Raw genomic sequence first — 22,550 nt, 5'->3', positions numbered from 1 at the left:
CACCCATGTTCATAGCAGCACAGTTTGTAATAAGCTAAAACTTGGAAACAGCCCAAATGCCCATCAACTGGAGACTGTATAAAGAAAATGTGGGGGTTTTTTAATAAAATGGAGTACTACTCAGCCATAATAAATGAGAAATTAGAGACGTTTATAGCTAAATGGATGCACATGGGGGGTGATACCCTTATGAGAAATAAATAGGACACACATGTATAAATATCGAATAGTTTCTCTAGTATGACAAACTGAAAGTGTAAATAAGGACTAAAAGTTATAATAGATGATGTGAAACAGGAAGAAAAGGGGCAAAGGGGAAGGGTGAGTGGGAGGGGTAGGAGAAAAGAAAGAAGGGAATGGAATTAATATGAGAAAATGGAAAAATGGAAACAAAGTCTTTGTAAATAGGGAGGGATGGAGGAGTTGAAGGGAGGGCAGGGGAAGGGGAAAAATAAGAACCAAGAGAGATTATGTAAAGCTGCAAATTTCCAATGATGAATGTCATTGTACTGTATACCTAAATTTACCAATGATTAGAACAAATAATTGATAATCCAAAATAGGAAGAAAAGGTCCAAAGGGGTAAGGGTAGTGGGAGGGGCAAGGGAAAGGAAAGAAGGGAAAGGAAAAATGATGAGAAATGGAAAAAATGGAAACAAAGTCTTTGTAAATAGTGAAGGGTGGAGGGGGTGAAGGGAGGGCTAGGAATGGGGAAAAAATAAGAACCAAGATGCATCATGTAAAGGTACATGTTACCAATGAGAAATGTAATGTGTTGTATACCTAAAATGTACCAATAAAAGAATTGAAAAAAAAAAAGGTTTCAGATGACTGAACCCTGGACACTGCAGTACTTAGGGATGGAAGAGAAGAGGAAAGGCATGAGTTGAACTAGGACAGTGGTGTCCTAAGGCCAGGCAAAGAAAGTGTTTCAAAAAATAGGGCCTGGTAAGGAAGTTCTAAGGCTACTGGTATATCTAGCAAGAAAAAAGCTGAGAATTGACCATTGGATTTAGTAACTTGGGAGCCATTGGTGACTTTAATAGGAACCATAAATATACCACAGAGATTAGATAGATAGAAATGAAAATATATACATATATAGTAAATTTATACACTTGCATAGAATATCTATGTATATATAAATTGTGTTTATGAAATAATGCATATGTATAGTTTATATAGGGTATATGTAATATTAACAGTAATAGAATTGTATTAAGGTTGTCTAGAGGAACAGAATCAATGAAAATACATGTATAATTATGCAAGGGAATTTATAGTAAGACTTACAGAATCACAAGCAGGGGGGTTCACAGTGGTGGTCTGTGGCATCAGAGGAGGGAGAGTCCACTATGGCCATCTGTGCACTGGAGAGTTGGAGGATCCGTTGCTACTCAGGCCAAGAAGATGGAAGTCACAGAACAAGAAGGATCATGGATGTAGAGCTAGTCCAAGGTCAAACAGTATACTTGCATGTATGTGTATATCTAGGTCACTATAGAGATCTATTTACTCAATAATTAGCAGTATGAAAATACCACAAATGGCTGCTATACCTTCATAAATACTTTTAGAAAACATTTATCCTCTTGTAACAATTGAGAATTATTTGAAAACACAGAAAAATTAAAAAAGAAAAATAGCGATCTTCAATTCCAGTAGATAATCCAGTTAGTGGTTTTTTTATTTTATTATTTTTTTTTTTTTTGCAGTTAGGTGGAGAGAGGGTAAGGGGTAGGTAGGTAACAGGTAGGTTTCTCTCTCTGTGTATATAGGTGTGAACTATATATGTTACATAAGTGAAATATGCTGTATGCAGAAACTTTTTTGCTTTATGTTTTATCCTATTCTCACAAGATTAAATCTTTGTCAATGCTATTTTTATGCAATTCTATCATTCTTAATAAATAGAGAAGAATAAAACTAGCATACAGATCAGAATCAGTCATGTAATGAACTCTGCATGGTAGGCTGCATTTTTCTTCCAGAATCTTATGAAAGTAAAAGGAAGCATTTTGCAAATATACCAATAAATTTAGTATTTCTATCACCTTTCCTACTCTGTTCATCTCATAGAGATCACATTTCTGCCTCTGGAAAATTAGCTGCCATATAACCATAAATATAACTGAGTATGTGGTTCTTCAGTAGTTCACTTTTAGCAACTGTCAGTCCTGAACCTTTAAGCCTCAGAACTTGGCAATTTTAGGGATGTTTACTGCCACCCCTTCCTGGAACTTGAGGACATATCAACAAGTAACAGTGCAGCCAACAGCTGCTAACGTGCCTCTTTATACCCCAATTTCTTTGGATTTGACTGTGTTAAGTAATTGTTGATTCAAAGCAGTGGTTTTCATGTGCTCAGCTTGGCAGCACATATACTAAAATATCAAAGCAGTGGTTTTCAACTGGAAGTGGTTCTGACCCTTAGTGATGTTTAATGATGTCTGAAGGCATTTTGGGTTGAATATTCCAAGATTTCCACCATTACAACACCAGCCTCATCTGTTTGGATTATCATTATCACCATCCTCCTTCTCCTCCTCCTCCTCATCATCACTAATTTAGCTTGGATGTCTGTGGGAGGAAAAAGCAAGAGATACCCCGACTCAATGTGGAAAGAGCTCTTGTCTGAAAGATAGGGATCCAGGGAGGATCTGAGGTCTGGATATGACATGGCCTCTGGGCTCATTCTGTCTGTAAGGTCCTTCATTGGAGGCAGTTGGGAATACTTTTTAACCCATTTCCATGTCCTGCATAATGTTTTTTGGCAATATTTGAGTTTAATTTTCAGAGTTGTTGGTTGAACCAATATTATTAGAAAGAGGCATTCAGTATATTGATTTTTATGTACATTAGGTAAAAGAATATTTATTTCTAACAGAGGAAATGGCTAGGTTAACTACTGTAATGGCTTTCTTCACCACTGGGAATTTTGCTGTTATTAGAGACCACTAATTATTGCTTGAGTCTGGTACAGCATAGGAAAGATATAAAACCCAGGTGTAGTTAGTGAAGAATATAAAATTGCATGTCACCTTACTATCATTGTAGGAGGAATCTGTCTTGGAATTTTTTTGTGTCTAGGTTACACCATGATGGTCCACAGAAGCTGGGACCTAAGGATATAATATATTATAGCACTAAACAGTCTGATAGAGTCGAAATCACAGAAGCAGAGAGCAGAATGGTGGTTGCCAGAGAGTGGGAAAGCAAAGGAGACATTGGGCAAAAGATACAGAATTTCAGCATTAGCAGGAATTAGTTCCTGAGATCTATTGTATTTCATATTTTCTATAATTAATAACAATGCATTGTATTCTTAAAAATTACTCAGAGCAGACTTTATGTGGTATCATCACAAAAAAATAATAAGCATGTAAGGTAGTACATGTATTAATTAGCTCAATTTGCCAATTTACCATGTATACATATTTTAAAGCATTATATATACCATATATGTATATAATTAGCCTATTTAAAAATAAATTTCTAAAGATAAACACAATTCATAATATTTTATCCATAGAAAATATAGCAACTTAAAAGTCAGTGCTTCAGTTGAAAATGGGTATAGAGTAATGGAGAACATGGAAGTAGTAGACAACTCAGAACCCGTCACTAAAAATAAATAAATGAAATTTCTGACCCAGAAAACATGCTGTCTGGACTTCACAAAGCTCGAATGTTGACAAATCTTGTGGACTATAAGTCCGGTGCTTAACCTCTGTGCACCTTGATTTCTTCATCTGTAAAATGGCCATGATAATACATCTTAAGGTGGCACTATGAAGAGTAATTGTGTTACTACATGTAAAGCTTTTAGAATAGAACTGACCAATCATTGTTAGCTCCTAATTTATTGTTTTTGTTGTACTTTTGGCTCTCAGATTTCAGAGACTCACAAAAAATTAGTTTCAAATGAAAAGATAACCATGATGCTACCTGTCTCTATTTTGTTGTATATTTCGGTAACAAATGAAACATGTTAGTGCAAAATAGTAATAAAAATAATAGTTCCGTGCCACATGATGGCATTTTTGTAAATGACTTATATAAAACATGGTCCTGTAAGGTTTTATTGGCAGGTGACATTACAGCCATCTTGGCTTGTGTGAGTCTAGAATGTGCCCCAGCATTAAGTGATATTAAGTGACTCTTTCTAAATCAAAACTGGTCTTTCTAGCTGTCTCTTTGTAAGATAAAAGCCAGAGAAGCTTTCTAGTTTTCTCCATTAAAACGTTTACAAACATATAATCACAACAGTTGTTTTTTAATTTATACTTTAATTTAGTAGAGCTTTATTAGACAGAAATTAACCAAATCCCAGAGAGGCCTGGAAACAAAAATGACTAGGAAATGTTATAGATTATAAATTGAGAATATTGTAAGACAGAGCTGAAGGCTAATTATTAGCAGAAACTTCTGGCATTCCAGTGGGAAAAAAGACAGTTACTTAACAGCAAATAATGGAATTTTGTTTCTGAGATAATAGTATGATGAGTTAGTTAAAAAGAGCTAACCTATAATAGGTTTATTAAATTGAGCAATAAAGTTCCATTTCTTTGAATAACCTGTTGTCAAAATCTTTACAGCTAACTTCATTTACAGTGAAATTAACTGAACTATTTATTTTAAAAGTTAGATATGAGTCTCTCTGTTTTGTTAGGGGTTAAAAATTTCAGGTCAGTGGATCTGGCTATGATCAGACCCCTTAATTCTGTTTTAATTATGGGTTCTTTGCCACTTCTGATTTTATAGTTATTCCTGACTGACATTCAAGCACTCATAGTAATTTTTTAAATATGTAATTTCACATAAGAGTACCCTCAAAGTGACCTTAAGATGAGCGACTCTAGACATAATTATAGAGAGGAAGGAACTGCTGGCCTAGAATGACTTGATAGCTTCCAGGAATATCTCATTTTTGAATTTTCCAGTTAAGCACTGTGGCAGTTTCACATTTCTACAAGCTTATGAGGAGCACAGGAAGGACACTGAGGAAGGAGTCACGTGTACAGCACATGTATATTCCTACTATTGTGTATTTGAAAACAGTAGGAACCCAATGTGATTAGCCACATCCTTCTCCCTGGAGACTTGAACCCTGAAAGTGCTTTTGCCCACCATACTCTGTCTTACTTGGGAATAATTGGCTTGTGGCTACATGTCATTTGTCAGAAGACCTGAACATTTGTTGTGCATAATCATTTTTATTAAGGTCGAAAAACTGATTGGTATTTGCGTGTTTTAAGATGCAGACTTAAAGCATGAGTTTTGACAAAGTGAATTTGAATTCAGTAATATGCAGTATGAATCACATTTCTCTAACTTTTTTTTTTTTTTATACCAGGGATCGAACTCGGGTCCTTGCGCTTGCGCAGCAAGTGGCAAAACCACTCAGCTAAATCCCCGGCCACATTTCTCTAACTTTAAAGTAACATTTTTTTTTCAGGTTCTATGTCCTATTGACAGTCTTTACCAAATGCATTGCTTCTGCAGTAAATGATATGTTTTAAATTGTTCAAGTGAAAGTTCTCTGAAATGCTAACACATATCTACAGTAACCTCTGTTTCATCATCTGTAAAATGAAGATGTTGAGACTATCTCTAAGATATCTTCTGACATTTAACATTCCCTGATTCTAATGTCCAGCCTTTTTTAATTATAAAAATATTTCACTGAATTTCTAAATGCTTATATAATATTTCAAGTTGCATGACTCTGCCTTGCCAAATGGTCCTCTCTGTTAACTGTCAACAAATGATCACCTCCTGAGAGCTCTTGCCCACTGGATGGATGTGGTGGTGACCTCCTGCAGAGAGAGGAGATGAGCATTTGTCTTCTAGGAGCAAAATTGCATCTGTTAGAGGTCCAACCATCTTGTCTTGCCATCATTCTGTGTTTGGTCATCAGAGAATATGAGCTATTAACTTGCTTTCCCTCTTCACATTTTTCATGTGCATTTTCCCAACAGAAAGGAGAACCTGACTGCTATGCACTCTCCCTAGAGACAAGTGAGCAACTCACATTCGAGATCCCCCTGAATGACTCTGGCTCTGCTGGCCTTGGGGTGAGCTTGAAAGGGAACAAAGCTCGAGAAACTGGAACAGACTTGGGGATCTTTATCAAATCCGTTATCCATGGAGGTGCTGCTTTTAAGGTGAGGAGGTTATGTTTGCACCCAGTGAGGCATTCCTTGGAGATGTGGCTGTTGTACGTGGGGTCCAGATGGAGGAGATGGGGAAAGATCTGAGACCACTGACACTTTCTTGTAGATACAGGAAAAGTATGTGTGAACAGATCTGAGGAGCAGTTGCCTGTTTTGATATTTTAGGTAGTTGATTTTACTTCCTAGCGATAGTTCTAAAAATTCATTGTAACTAACATGATTTTTTGCATCCCTTTTATTACTCTATTAGGATTCCTCTGAATTTGTAAACTAGCAGAGTTGAGCCTAAAGATACATAATCAGAAAAAGAAAACTAAAAACAAGTTAATGTAAAGGCAACAAATGTGAAAACTGTACTTGCAAGAATGAAATTCAGGGCCTGGGGATTTAGCTCAGTGGTTCCATCGCCTGCGTCGCAAGCGCAAAGACCGGAGTTCGATCCCCAGTACCAAAAAAAAACAAACAAAACAAACAAAGAATGAAATTCAGTAGAGCTGAGATGATTGTAGTATAAATTAAAGGTCATTTATCATGTTTTATGCACTTGAAGATAAACTTGGTGCCCAGAATGCATATTTACATCTGAACACTTGGAAATGCTTATATATTTCCAGGAAAAAGGGGAAACAGCATACCCTATGCCTTCACACTGGGATGAGCCAAGTGACCACAGCTACTCACATGATGTAATGCTTAACTAGATCACCTGTGTTCATGTCCAGCTTCACTGCTTTCTACCTGGGTAAAAACATGCGGTCTCCACCTTCTCTCGGTAGAATGAAGACAATAAACTTGCTGTAGCAGTTGTCTTCACATGTGTGCACTTTCACGGTTGTTTCAACATCGACACTGGCACTGATGGTGAATTCTTTAGACAGGAATGCTGAAATGGCAACCCAAAACCCACTCACTTATTGCAAATGCCAATACTGCAATTAAACCTGACTACTGAGGTTTTAATTTAGAAGAAACAACTCATACATGAACATCTTTTATCTTAAAAGAAAAACACAATAACACACATGCTATAGATTTGCCACAACTACACTAGGGTGATGCCTTTTTCCCTCTGGGAAATAAGAATTGTGCTGTGCATCTACATCTCTTTAATTCAAGCTTGGATTGGTTAGCTTTTGTCACATTATAAATAACCGCAAACATTCAGTAATCTATACCAATAAGCTTTTGTTTCCCCCAGCTCTGCGGGGCAGCTGGGAGTGGTGGTGGTGGCTCTGATTCAAACTGGTTTCCCTCTTTCTCACCCTGAAAATCCATTGTTCTGAGTGTGCTCCACGGATTTCACCACTTTGTGGTCAGCAGGCTAGCTGAGGTATCAGAGGATCAGTAAGATTTGGAAAAGCCCCATAATGCCTGCCCCTGAATTATCATGCTGCCAGTCACACACACACACACACACACACACACACACACAGTTGGCCCAAGCAAGTCAAGCACTGAATCCAAGGCTGTGTGGTGGAGAAATGCACTCTACCTACAGCGTGACTGTGACAAAGGAGGTTAAGAATTGAGTCCCATCATATTCTACAAAACTCCCCAACATGCCTCAGAATTTCACAACCAGGAATGGGAGGAAAATTACAGTAATAATAACAATGACAGTAGCTGTTAACACTTATTTTACTTGGTGCTTAGTATATGCTTGGACACCATCATGAGTGTTTTATATGAATTCTCTATTTTTATTCTTTGTACTCATATTATTATCATGTCATTTTATTAAAAAGGAAATCGTACCTGCCAGTGGTTCCTGACTCTACCGTGTTCAGATAGCCAGGAATTGCTTTGAATAAAATCCGACTCCTGAGCCTGCAGTGTGTGGCTCTGTAACATGGGCACTTTCCTCACATCCATTCTTCTACGCATTAGGGGCTGTCACCATGGAGTGCTCTTGTCTCTTGCTTATCTTCTTTAGCCAAGCCATCTAAACATGTGCTATGTTTGAAGTTGGGTTCTTGGTCATGTTTGTGGATATCAGCTTGGTATTATTCTTCTTATTCCTAATGACAGCTCTATTTGCAGAATTCATTCCAAGTCAAATTGAAACTGGGATTACTTTTTGGAAATTAAAAGCAAACATCTTTGCTTTTTTATGGGCAATAACTTAAGCTCAAGCAGATATTTGTGGGTGGTTGAATATGTATATCCCTGTTTGTGTAAGTGAACATCTCCTTACCTAAGCAGTTTCTAACATTCCCATTTCTTGCAGAAAGATTTTACTTTCTACTTATGTAAATTTCTTTCCTGACACTAGTCTGCTGAGTCAGACAATCACACCATTAAAAACCACTGGACAGCATATTTATAGCTGATCTTAAACAGTAAGAGGCATCAATCATGAATTTAGCCTTGTTGTGAATGTTTAGTATCCATTTGTCTTGTTTACCTTTTTTGGTAAAGGATGGAGAGGCCTGAGCTTTGCTCCTGTGAAATCTGATTAACAAGAAAAATATATTTTTCCTTTCTCCTTCTGTTTTTCCAATAATCTACTGACACTCCTAAGAAAATCATTGCCTGTTTTATGATTCTAGATTATGTCTTACAAAAATTGTTTTGAGACTTTTTCATGTCCTCACTGAGGAGATACAAATGTAACAGACTGCAGTGTCCCTAGGGCAAAGAGGAGATAAGCAGGAGGACCCTCCACCTTAGCATCTAGCCCTAGATTTTTACCCCAAATCAACAAAATTCTCTTTCTACCAGAGCACAATCTTTTTCTCCTGGCCTTTCATACCACTAATTGGTTCTCAAGGTGTTTTTCCCTTAGGGGAAGGTGGATTGTTGAAAACTAAACTACTTTGAAAAGTATGACCAAATTCTTTCTGTTGATTCTGTACACTGAATTCTCCTGGGGGCTACTGTTGGTATAAACAAAGACAGGCTATGGGGCAGATACAAAATCCTGAATGGCTCTTCCTCTAACTGAGGGCCTATTTTTTTGTGTTTTTTTCCCTCATCTCTCAGGCTACTGTTTTCTACCATTTCATCTCTTATGTGAATTACCTCATTGATCTGAAGGTCTCTATTTGCAATTGAGAGCATCTAGCTATTCTATTTAAGGTCAAACAGAACTATATTTTTATTGTATTCGAAAATTATCCAAATGCTTAATCTCCTCTTAATATTTAAACATTGAGTTTGTGTATTATGAAATAAGGCCCAGAAATAATGCCTTACAAATGGCAGGCAGTAATAGGCTGATTCGGCATCTGGAGCACTTTGGTCACCTCTCTGAAGTATCACAGTTAGCTGTGCCTCTTTATGTGCAAAGTGTGTTGACCATAACAGTAAAATACAAGTTCTTAGAGGATGGATGTTAATATGGTTATACAGTAGCACAGGTTACATGCTTCTAGTTTTGTTTTTGTTTCTGTCATTCTTCCTGGGCATTTGGCCCTGAAGTATAGTATAATTGCATCTACAAACAAAATATACTAGATATAAATATATATGTTAACTTCTCCATGACTAAGAATTATGACTTGGATGAAATCACAATGTCGTGGAGGAAGATTTTCTAAAATTTCATTTTTGTGGTTGCAATTCCACAAGATGTAGTATTGTTGCTGTTAAATAGAAAAAAATATGATATTTGTTGCATTTGGAAACTATCTTGAGAAAAATGTTTTCTTCCCCAAATCTATATTAAAACTCACTTTTTATTTTCTCAAGGATGGTGCAAATAAAGTACCAGTAGTCACTTTAAACACCTCAGTTATTTTCATATGTGTTTGCTAAACATTTTGAATTCTGAGATCAGTCACTTTCCTTTGGTTTGATTTTCATGAATCATATTAATTTTTTTTAATTTTAGGAAAAATACATTTTATATCTATACTGTTATTTACTTAAACTGTTGCTTTTTCTACCTAAATCAGTACTAGAGAAATATATAGCTAAAGTAGTGGCATTTTTAAAAATTTAGGTAACATATTAACACATTGTAAGAATAAAAATCTGATGGAGTCTGTTGTACTTGTAGTAAATAAAATTTTTTATTTGAATATCCTGACCTTGGGAGTAGAATCTGTCCTGCTGAAACCTTGAAATATTCAGATAAAAATTAAAATTTACCTCTGGCGTCCCAAGAGCGCTGTGAGAAGGACCCCGGCCCGGGACGCTGCCCCGTCTCTCTCCCCCAGCCCCTCATCCTCAACCAGGTGGGCACCACGGCAGGGGCTGAGCCACCTCATGGAAGGGAGAGGACCCTACCGGATCTATGATCCTGGGGGCAGCGCACCTCCAGGAGAGGCATCCGAAGCTTTTGTGCACCTAGTGGAGGAGAATTCACCGCTGAAGGAAAAAATGCAAGGGATAAAGACGTTAGGGGAGCTTTTGGAAGAATCCCAGATGGAGGCGTCCAGCCTCCAGCAGAAGGCTGAGGAGCTCGTCAAGGACAGTGAGCTGCCACCTGCTCCTTCCTTGGGCTCCTTTGATCACCTGGCTGAGTTCACAGGGAAGGACACAAATGTCCCAGCACCAACCAGTGCTCCTGCACCCCTGAGCGACAAGTCCGCACCAGTCCCAAAACCTCCATCCAGTGGCACATCCTCGGAATTTGAAGTGGTCCCCGCAGAGGAGCAGCATTCTCCACCGGAAAGCAGCAGCCTCCCCAGAAACTCCATGGAACCGCGCCCCCTGCCCCGAGAGGACGGCAACCTGATGCAGCAACTGCAGCGCCTGGAGACCACCCTGAGTGTGTGCGCCGAGGAGCCAGACCAGCAGCAGCTCTTCACGCACCTGAGCCACATGGCCCTGGAGTTCAACCGGCTGGCCTCCAATGTGCACAGGAACGAGCAGCGCACCTCCATCCTGCAGACCCTGTGTGAGCAGCTTCGGAAAGAGAATGAGGCCCTGAAGGCCAAGCTGGACAAGGGCCTGGAGCAGCGGGATCAGGCTACGGAGAGGCTGCGGGAGGAAAATATGGAGCTCAAGAAGTTGTTGATGAGCAGCAGCAACAAAGAGGGGACCTGCGGGCAGCCAGGCTCGCCAAAGCTGGAGGGTGCTGGCAATCAGGGGGTGGCCGGACAGCAGCAGGCTGGAGTGCTGGCAGGCAAGGGTCCATGGGTGGGCGCCCCAGATGCGGCTGAAAAGAAGGTGAAGATGCTGGAGCAGCAGCGCATGGAGCTGCTGGAGGTGAACAAGCAGTGGGACCAGCATTTCCGCTCCATGAAGCAGCAATATAAGCAGAAGATCACTGAGCTGCGCCAGAAGCTGGGGGACCTGCAGAAGCAGGTAGCAGACCTGGAGGCCGAGCGGGAACAGAAGCAGCGTGACTGTGACCGAAAGCTCCTGCTGGCCAAGTCCAAGACTGAAATAGAGGAAACCGACAAAGAGCAGCTGACTGTGGAGGCCAAGGAGCTGAGCCAGAAGGTCAAGCACCTGAGCCAGAAGGTCAAGCACCTGCAGGACCAGCTGAGCCCCCTCACCCGGCAGCGCGAGTACCAGGAGAAGGGATCCAGCGGCTCAACAAGGCCTTGGAGGAAGCACTGAGCATCCGCACCTCCCCATCACCCCCAGCAGCGTTCGGGAGCCCAGAAGGGGCCGGCAGCCTCCTAAGGAAGCAGGAGCTGGCCACACAGAATGAGTTGCTGAAGTAGCAGGTGAAGATCTTTGAGGAGGACTTTCAGCGGGAGCGCATGAACGAGAAGGAGGAGCTGAAGAAGCAGGTGGAAAAGCTGCAGGCCCAGGTCACCTTGTCAAACACCCAGCTGAAAGCATTGAAAGAGGAGGAGAAGGTGAAAGAAGCCCTGAGACAGCAGAAGAGGAAAGCCAAGGCCTCGGGAGAGCGCTACCCTGCGGAGCCCCACGCAGAGCACATCTGCGGGGCCTACCCCTACGCCTACCCGGCCATGCCAACCATGGTGCCGCATCACGGCTACGAGGACTGGTCCCAGATCCGCTACCCCCCGCCCACCATGGACATGGACCACCCGCCCCCGACCCCGGGCTCACGCCTCTACCACCTGCCAGAGTACACCTGGCCCCCACCCTGTGGCAGTGTGCAGAATCAGAGCTCCCAAGTGATTGACGTGTCTGCAGCCCAGCCCACAGAACCAGAGTCTGCAAAAAATGACTGTGAGGGGCCTCAGTGAGACCGGATTGTGTCATTTGGCTCCACCTTCGTCTTGCAGAGCTGGCTGACCTCAGATTACCGAAAAGCTAGAGGCCGCGTGCCCTGTGCAGCCAGAGCCTCAGCGGGCAGGAGGCTGGGATGGGCCTCACCTCACACCTACAGCCCTGCGGCACTGAGGAGCTCCCACCTGGCTCCTCTTCCTCTTCGGGCGTGACACGGAGAAGCTCCCTGCCTTGCCTCCCCACCGCATGGAGAGGCCTCGGCAGGCTGCCGTCCTGTGCTGAAGCCGCAGGATGTCCATCCTGAGAGCGAGATGCAGCTGGGACCCCTTCCCCTGAAAGCCTCCACAGAAGCGGTTCTGGCCCCTCGGTGCCAGGTCCGGTTTACGTGTATGTGTGAGCTTTGCTCCGAGCTCTGCAGCAGGCCTGCCCCATGCCCATCCCTATCCTTCTGTGAGGAGCTGCAGGAAGAGTGGGTTCTCCAGAGCAGAACAGTCGGACAGAGGTACTGTTCACCTCCACCCAGGCAGCCTTGCCAGAGCCTCCACCCCCGAACGCAGGCCACTGCAGCCACATCCAAAGAGGGGCCCTGGCCCCTGCCACCGCAGCTGGAAAGGTGTGGTGTCTGAGGACCACACAGGGGTGGCTTCTGTCCCTACACACCTATTTGCACAAATCTTGGACATAAAGCCAAGTTGGAAACCAAAAAAAAAAAAAAAAAAAAATTAAAATTTAAACACAATTTTTGCTAAGGAAAAATGTCATGTATCGGGTGGATATATTATTTAAGGACTTTTAAATAGAATAAATTTAAGAATATCTGTTATTCTGTAGAAAATTGATTAGCCAGGTTTGTGCTTAATAAACACTACTTGATGATGATGAAATTAAATGAAAGAAAAATGCCTAAGATAGCTAATTGCAAATGTATGCACTCAGAATATGAAATAGTCATAATTTAAGTAATTTGATTCTCATGTGCTTAGGAAATTTAGGATGCTCCTCTGAAAGATGCAGAATTTCATAATCTACATTATTTAGAAATGGGTAAAAGAATATTAACTAATACAAGTAATTCCAATATTTTCCAGTGACCAACCTGAATTTTGAGGGCAAACATACACAGCTCTAAAACATCCAATAACATGTCATTTGATTGTGAATCTCATGTCTCTTTGTACTGGATCATTTAACAGCATACACCACTCTCTATGGGAGTATGGTTGGAGTTCCCAGTGTGAATAATTTCCACCTCCATCTCTGCCAGTATCTATAAATCATGTGTGTATCTATAATTAATGAATCCAAAGGAAGATAAAAGGGACAGCTTTTTAAGGAACACTAATGTTACATGATTTCTTCAATGCTCCATTTTTCTTAAAATTGATAATGTTTTCTAGTGGTAGTAGAACTTTAAAGATCCTTACTACTAACAGTATCTTTTAAGCTTTTACTTCTGACAGAAAGATCAGACTGGGTTGTAAACAGTGCCACTGCAAATCTTCAACCAAGGCTACACATTAACATTCATCTCTCATCACAAAGATGTGATACATTTTATGGACAAGAAAAACCAGAAACTTTGCCTGAAAAATTAATTCATAAAATCTTAACTACTACATGCCCAATAAAAATTTTACTATTAGAAAACAAGGGAATTACTAATTTAACTATAAGAAAAATATATTTTAACCAATTTCCTTTTTAAAAACCCAAAATGCAGTCAATATCATTTATAAATTCTATACAATAGAAATTATTTCATGAAAATATAATATAACATGACTCCTAAAATCCCACAGTACTTGCATCCACGATTGCTTTTCTTGCTGATCTTTATCACTTACAAATTTTTATTTCATCCATGGAAATGAAACAAGAAATAAACTCATACTGTCCTGGATAAAACTTTGAAGCTCTACATCATTTTGATGTATATTTTGGACTCTATAATTGTCTCATTGGGCTTGAAAAAATACAATAATTCATTGTCTTAATGAAAAGATATAATCTATAAAAGATGACATACCATGATGCCAATGCTTTGGGTCTGACCATAGTACCTTGCTGTTATAGTTGCATCTTAAATGCCCCCAAGAGACTCGTGTGTTACAGGTTTGTACCCAAAGGGTATTGACTTTGAAGTAGGAAAGCCTTGAAGAGGCGGGACCTGGTGGGAGGCTTTTGGGTCATGGGGATGGTGTCTTGCAGGGCACCATGAAAGCCTGGCCTCATGTTTTTCTCTCCTTTGCTTCTGACCCACAAGATGAATAGCTTGGTTCCACCCTGTGCTCTGACTACAATGTGCTCCTCACCACTGTCCCAAAAGCAGTGAGGAACAACTCCTCACAGACTCAGATTTCCAAAACTGTAAGCCCAGATAAATCTTTTTTCATGATAAGGTAATTATCTCAGATATCTGATATAATAGCAAAAAACTAACACACTTTCCTGCAAAAGGCTGTATTTATTTTTTTATTATGAGTATTTGTATTTTACACACTGAATTAATACTGTGGTCAGAATTTTGTTTTGGGCACCATGCTTTGAACCTATTTGTTTTAGTGACTGAGTTTTAAGTGGTCTTTGCAAAAACAAGAGCACAATGTATAAAAAGCAAACAGGAACATAAATAATAATTTTAATAAGTTGAAAAGACCTCTGAGATCCTAATCTGGCTAGGCATCCATGCAGAATATTCCTGATTCATATATAAAACATCTGCCTTAACAAGGTTTTTTTATTTACTTTCCTAGGCCAAAGTAAATTAAGAGCAGAAAATCAGGAAAGAGATAGGAAGGATGGAGGGGAAACTGAAATGACAGGAAACAGAAAAAATGTAAAACAAGCACAGAATGTTATTACCACATTATAAGCCAGTGAATACTATTGACAATTCAAAGTCAAGGCTTCTCAAACGTTCTTGCTGAGAAAATTAAAAGATTCAGTATGGCTGTACTAAAGCTTGTGTAAGTTGGAATATTGATTTAGGCCCCATATCTTTCCAGAAGGAATTCTGAATGAAAAGGATTAGCCTACATTTTGAAAGCATTATATTAGGATGGTTTTGATTATGTATGTTCTGGTTAGCTTAAGAAAATGTCCTTCAGTTACCATTAAGAAGTTTCATATGCCACAGTTGACATGCTGATGAGAATTCACTGGTTGCTACACAGAAATGGAGTGTGACTCTTAAAACTATAACTGAATCAAAAAAATAGATCTAAAAGTTTACAATAGCTGAATAAGTGGATATAGGGGCCAGTAGAGAAAGTAATCAAGCTTTACTTACAGAATTATGTAGGTTCTGTGAATATGCTCTGGCATGTCCAAGCCAGCCTGGGTTCATGCGTCTCTCATAGTTACAGATTGTAAATTAAATAATTTGTTCATTGTATATAAAATTTACACCACATCCAAAGCATCTGACTGAAAGGTTTGTCAAATAACTCAATTTATCAAGCACTTCTTAAATATCTATAGTGAGTTAGGTAATGTATAACAGATTAGAGACAGAAAACTTAGAACTGCTCATTCCATAATCTAGGAGGCTAATAGCATAATAAATTAAATATATGAACAACTCTTATATGATAAGGATGATGATGAACAAATAGAAGTGTTATGAGTGTTGGGATAAGGTGGCAATTAATTCTGCTGGAGACAGAAATATGAAGGCAAGGCAGTTGCTTGGCCTTGCTATGCAGGATAAATAGATATTCAACAGGTGAGCAGGAATCCAAAACACATTTTGGATGGAAAGAAGTGTGTAAGTAAAGTCACACCAAGATGCATGGTTGTTGTTGGAGTACAGGCCTCTAATTTAGAAAGAGTGATACTTTTTAAGTAAGCTAAAATTGTATTAGGGCAAATGATGAAAAACGTGTATTAATGTAAGTAGGCACAATAAGATGAGGACATAACCCATATTCAATGTGCCTAGCTTTCTTTTTCCCCTTCTTTGTTTTAAAATATGTAGTTTTGAAAATCCTGATTCATTCTTTTCCTTTCCTTGGTATTGTTTTTAAAAGAAGTTAGTTGAATGATCTGTATGGCAATTTTATTCTCAGTTAGTTTAGTTTTTTGTTTTGATTTTTTAAAATACAGTAGGCAGATGTTATCAAAGAGCAGTTTTAGGGCCAGAAGAAGGATTTGTTGAAAGTGATCCTCTCCCCCTATCTGGCATCTCCTTGCCTGGAGCCCCACCCTATCCACCAAATGTCTGCTCTGTGGTCTGAAGGCAGACTTTGGGGCCTGGGCCCTGTCTGTTGACAATATCCCAGGCGGCCTTACTGAGTTCTCTGTTAGAGACATGCAGAGTCAGAAGCCAGCATCTGGTCATGATTAATCCTCTCAACACTCTGGACTAATGTGGACTGGCTTTGGGCCACAGCCAGCTACCCCTGAGAAAGCCAGCTCAATCCCTTGTGATTCTCTCAAATTCTACAGAGGCTAGTTCTTTGCCTTAGCTTTCTACTCTCCCCTCTGTATTTATTAGAACATGAAAGATGAGGGGCTCAAAAAAAAAAAAAAAAAAACTGGCTGAGAGTGGTGGATCAGGCATGCAGAGTCACCAGTTCGTAGCAGAGATAGTACTCAGGCGTGCTGAGTGGGCCAGAGGCTGAACTACAAGATAGGTGGACCCCTTTGGAAGCCTCTGATATTCTTGAGAGCACATGAAATATCCATGTCACGTACATGACAGTCTATTATAAAGAATTATCTGGCCAAACTTAAAAAAAAAAAATCAGACCTCCCATATTTAAAGACCCAATCCAAAAAATGGGTATCTGAAATAAACAGACATTTCTCAGACAAAGAAGTAGAAATAGTTCAACATCACTGGTCATTCGAGAGATGCAAATGAAAACAAGGCTGAGATTCCACCTCACCCCAGGAAGAATGGCTGCTATCATGAAATGAACCAATAACAAATGCTGGTGGGGCTGTTGGGAAAGAGGAACCCTGCTCCACTGCTGGGGGGCGTGTAGACTGATGCAACCACTGTGGAAATCAGTATGGAGATACCCCAAAGAACTAGGACTGGAAGTCCCATTTAACCCAGCTAATCCTCTGCTGGGTATCTTCCCCAAAGAATTAAAAGAATCATACCACAGTGATATATGTGCACCCATGTTCATAGCAACACAATTTGTAATAGCTAAAACTTGGAAGCAGCCCAACTGCCCATCAACTGGAGACTGGATAAAGAAAATGTGGGGTTTTTTTAATAAAATGGAGTACTACTCAGCCATAAAAAATGAGAAATTAGAGACATTTATAGCTAAATGGATGCACATTGAGGCAATACTCTTAAGTGAAATAAATAGGACACACATGTAAATACCAAATAGTTTCTCTAGTGTGAGAAACTGAAAGTGTAAATAAGGACTAAAAGGTATAATAGATAATGTGAAACAGGAAGAAAAGGGGCAAAGGGGAGGGGGAAGTGGCAGGGGTAGGGGAAAGGAAAGAAGGGAATGGAATTAATATGAGAAAATGAAAAACTGGAAGCAAAGTCTTTAAATAGGGAGGGGTGGAGGGGTTGAAAGGAGGGCAGGGGAATGGGGAAAAAATAAGAACCAAGAGAGATTATGTAAAGGTGCAAATTTCCAATGATGAAAGTCATTATATTGTATACCTAAAATGTACCAATAAAATTAATTAAAAAGAAAAAGAATTATCTGGCCATATGTGGAATTGTGGAGAAACCATGGTCCACATACTTGCTTTAAAGAGATGCAGATCTGTAGCTTTTATTAGATTCTCAGTGAAATCTAGAAATTTACGAAGATTAAGAAACACTATCAAGTAGTCAAAATCATGGATTACAGAGTGGCCCAGACCTAGTTCAGTATTTCTTATAGAAGCATGACTTGGAGCAATTCATTTAACCTCCTAATCCTCAATTTCCTCCTTTATAAAATGTACAGGGTTGCTCTAAGGATTATACTGCCTCATGCATCAAAAGGATTTAACATAATAATTATACAGAGTAAAAGCTCATTTAGTAATTGTTATTAATATTTGTTGTGCTCTTAATCATCTTAGAATTCTGATTTGGAACCAACATTACATGGTAAGTACATATTCTTAATTCTCAAAACAGGGAGAGTTGGTAATACCAGTACCCTTTCATAAGTCAATGTATTTGAGCTTCTGTGTTCCTATCTCCTAAGTAGGAGGAAGAAGTGAATGGGAAAATGTATGCATAAGGACTCTCCTGTACTGGGTGTTCAGAAAGGGGAGATGCAGTACTCAAGTATTTATTCTTCAAGCTCCCAGTTCTTCTGACTGATACAGCCAGGGCATGAGGTTTAAGCTATTCTAGCCCTTTGAAAAGATCTAACCTCATAGCAGTTGTTTTCTCTGAGAGTCTTGAGGAAGTTACTATTTGTCTCTACTCTCCTCTTCCTTTTTAAGCTTTCTTTTGTTCTCTTTAGGAGTTTCCTTTACTTCTCGACTGATAATGGATAGAGTTGGTTATAGGTAGTGCCAAAGATGGGGAGTATCATTTTGGTCTTTTTGCTTAGGATTCTAATGGGAATGAGGTGGGGAAAAAAATGAGATTTTTTTTTTTTTCCTTAACAAGTGCAAGCATAATCCAGCATGAAATAAGCTAGAATTACTAAATAACTTTCTTGAATAGTTGAATGCACTTATATAAGGTTAGTTGAGAGTCCTTAGTTTCATGCTTTAGTATTTACTTGAATGTAATGTTAACAAAAAAAATCATAAAAGCTTATTTTCATGTCAACACTGTTCCAAAGCAATAAGATATAACATGATTTTGCGGGATATTTGGTAAGTTTGTGTAATGAGCTCCTCATTGAATGAACTTCATTAAGACTAGACAAAGACATGCAAGTACAGGTGGGGCACTTAATGGGTAGACGGTTTGGCTTCCTCCTCCAGCTTTCTCCCTTGCTCTGCCAGCCCCCTCCCCACAGCTTCTTGTCTCCATACTGTCTACATATATCTCTGAATTTCATATAATATTCTTTTCTGAAAACCGTCTGTGGCATATTGTCCTCTCTGGTTTTGCAAGTGTTGTCTTTGGGGACAGTCATTATCATTTGTATAGAAAACAAAATGATTTAATGAATGGTGAACATTGGAAAATTCAGAATTTAGACTATTATGTTCCAACTCTGACCTTAACTAGCTGAGCATATTCTAATATATATGGAAGTGCCTTTTCTTAATAGATAGCAGATCAATGGTTTCTCATCTTCTTTGGGTATTATAGTATTTATCTGTAAATGGAAGAGGTTGGACAAGACAACCTCTAAAGACCCTTCTGGCTCTAAGTTCTGTGATTATATTCTAAATGTTAGGACAATATGGGGCTTATGAGCATTGCCATTAATGAAATTACCCATCATTTATCTTATAAAGGAAAGGGACACACCAATAGTAGCAGGACAGCCACGCTTGAAAATGAGAATGTGTGGGTTTTTATTTTGCCTACAACTCTCTAGCGATGCTTGTGATAAATGAAAATGTCTTAAAAAAAAATTCCAGCTGCCCTGGGGTGACCTGATCTGTACTTTTGTTTTGGACTAGGTTACAGTAAACATCTCCTACTTGAATATAATTCTGCATGCTTGAGACTTATAATGTGGCTAATAATGAAAGTTTGTGCTTAATAGAGGTTGATAAGCAATTTTACAAAAAAAAAAAAAAAAATGATCTTCTCACCTCTTCTCTCTTGTCTACCTCTTCAGTCTGACCTTGACCCGTACTTCAGAGTGAAGCCTCTCAAGAGGTTGCCGGGTGAGCTTTCACACAGATTTCATTCCTTCCATGTCTTTCAATCTTTATCTTTTTTCATCCTGTCAGAGCAGATGTGTTGTCCTGCCAAGACTGTGCCCCTAAAGCGGAACATTATATCTTATTTCCTGTTAACAGCACTTGGAGCTTGATCCAACCCCTCTGTTTCCTTTTCCTCTTTAAAAATCACACATTTGTTTCTAGCCATCCTAAAAGATGTGTTTTTTCAGTACCGGGGATTGACCACACAGCCTTTCACAATCTAAGCAAGTGCTCTGCCACTGAGCTACACTCGAAGTCCTTTGCATTGTATTGTATTGTATTGTATTGTATTGTATTGTATTGTATTGTATTGTATTGTATGACAGGTCTTGCTAAGTTGCCTAGGCTGGCATTGAACTTCCAGTCCTTCTGCCTCAGCCTCCCAAGTAGCTAGGATTACAGGTTTGCACCACTAAGTCCAGGCTAAAAGATGGTTAGTGAAAAGTTTCAGCCCCGTCATCTTCCATCCTATGATAAAACAGAATTAATTTGTTTCTCTAGTTGTGCCTCACCTCACTTTATGGGACTAAACCATTAAGGTTGTTTATGTTTTACCCTGTTTCAAGGGGCCTTAATTTTATTCTTTTATGTGCCTCACTAAAAATTGGATAACAGAGGTGTTTTTTTTTTTCCTATTTAACCTTTCCTGTAAATCTCGTTTTCAGACTTGCTACAAATTAGAGTAAAAGTTAGGTGAAATGGGAAAAGAGAGAGGGAAAGAGGAAGGGAGGGATGGGCCATGCAGCTCTGTGGAGACATCCACTTACACACTTTATGTCTCTCAGTCTACACCCTTATTGCCCTGCCATCTCTATTTTGTCCTGGAGTAGACATAGCCTACTCCAGTGCTACACGGCCTCCCCAGTGCTACATAGCCAGCAATGGTGTGTGCTGTGCATCTGGCCAAGGGCATTTGCCCTCTGGAACCATAGCATTCCCCTCTCTTCTTTCAGTGGAGGGACTTCTCTGGCCATTTACTATGCTCTAGCCCAAGCTTGTGGACCCGTCTACGGGATTTTTCTCCTGAGGCGGTGCAGTTGCTTCCTATTGTTCATGCCATGTGTTCTCTGTCCATTTCTTTGGGAAGATTTTTTTTTTCTATTTCATCTCATTCTGTTAATTTGAAGGTGAATCTCATACATTTTTCATCACAAAAACTATTTTCCTTTCCCTGGCTTAGTGTTGTACAAGTGTAATCAAGAGGAAGTAGCAAAGAGAGTTGTGCTAGAAAGACGAAAAGACCAAGGTTTGTGAAACCTAAAGTTTGATCAGTTTTGTCTGACTTGCTTTTGAGACCTGGGATGAGTTACAGTACTGCCCTGATTCTGTTTTCTTTTGCCTATAAATTGCCTATAAAACAAGAATCACCTTACCTTATTGGGTTTTACGAGAATCACTAGAGGTAGTTTATGAAAGAATGCTTTGTCAAGGTAAATTATTGTACATACCTACTGTCAATTCTGTTCAGTGTACTAGTAGCAGCAGCAGTATGATCATGTTCCAAATTGTATCTGTACATCACAGAGGTTTCCACCTGAGTGTGAGTGAAATCGATGCAGGGAGTGTCTCCACTCTAGCTTTGAAGTACTCTTCCTCCCAGGCTGCCCTGTGGAGAGATGCCCTGTGTTCTCCCCGGCAGAGATGACATCCTAGTTTATTAGCTACTTCTCTGGACCCCAGATCATGAGGGGATTTGGCTGAAGAAGACTCTTGTGTCAATGTGATGGAGACTACCATCTGGGCTGACTATGCACAGACGGAGTTTCTTTGTGCTTTCTGGTAAACAGTGTTCCTTCCAGAAGAAGCTGGCTGATCAGCCAGAGTCCCTGAGAAAGCTTGACAATTTCATTTTTCAAGCTTTTCTAGAGAAGACATAGGGGTAAATTCGTCCTTCACTACACACCACTGTGTTCTTTTACAGACTAGCAGACTAGCAACTTTCTGCTTGTGACAGAGGAAATTACATGAGGATTTTTCTTTTAGCACCATTCAATAGAACTAGCAATGATTATAGGAAACACATTACTACTGTCAAGCATGCAACATTTAAGCATACTATCTCCCTATACCCAAAAAAGCAAATCAAGAGATATGACTACCTGTTTTTGTTTCTAAACCTCCTTCACTTGCATGAACATAGTTTCTACCACAGCAAATAGCAGAATCAGGCTAGACTAGTATGTTTACCAAAGACTTAGGTAAGAGGCATTGTACAAATGTCTAAATTATTGCAGCTCAAGACTCTAAGGTCTCTTAAAAATACTTTCATACAATTCATTATTGTTAGTATTTGTGGCTCTTTGATAAGCTCCAGAACCTTTTTCTGCCATAGAAAATAAATCATTCCTAAGAGCTAATAGCTAAGGGTTTTTTTTTTCATTTTTACACTTGAACTTTTCCCTAAAACAGTGACATGTCATCACCATGATTAATTCTGTTTAATATTGCTTTTCTTTCCTCTGCCTT

The 22,550-nt window shown here is 39.6% G+C and overlaps 1 protein-coding gene and 1 pseudogene across 25 annotated transcripts in view; both read left to right on the top strand.

The window, feature by feature from the left end:
* Pard3b (par-3 family cell polarity regulator beta) overlaps positions 1-22,550 on the top strand; it is a 1,069,040-nt gene that overhangs the window by 606,998 nt on the left and 439,492 nt on the right. For 23 of the 25 annotated variants that reach the window (XR_015449088.1, XM_087205807.1, XM_087205811.1 and 20 more), the window contains one exon: positions 5,982-6,167. The exons of the other annotated variants lie outside the window; for them this stretch is intronic. Coding sequence is in view for 22 of the 23 variants with exons in the window: in XM_087205807.1 (XP_087061933.1) it covers positions 5,982-6,167 (186 nt within the window). In the remaining variant the exon portion in view is untranslated. The remainder of the gene's footprint in view (positions 1-5,981; positions 6,168-22,550) is intronic. 25 annotated transcript variants of the gene reach the window in all.
* LOC147829382 (TNFAIP3-interacting protein 1 pseudogene) lies at positions 6,174-22,544 on the top strand (annotated as a pseudogene).

The sequence above is a fragment of the Heterocephalus glaber genome, unplaced genomic scaffold, assembly GCF_053883595.1.
Source record: "Heterocephalus glaber isolate CG9 unplaced genomic scaffold, H.glaber_assembly_v1.0 deba00000621, whole genome shotgun sequence".
NCBI classification, from domain to species: domain Eukaryota; kingdom Metazoa; phylum Chordata; class Mammalia; order Rodentia; family Bathyergidae; genus Heterocephalus; species Heterocephalus glaber.
The sequence above is the reverse complement of the archived record's forward strand: the minus strand, read 5'-3'. Positions and strand labels throughout refer to the sequence as shown.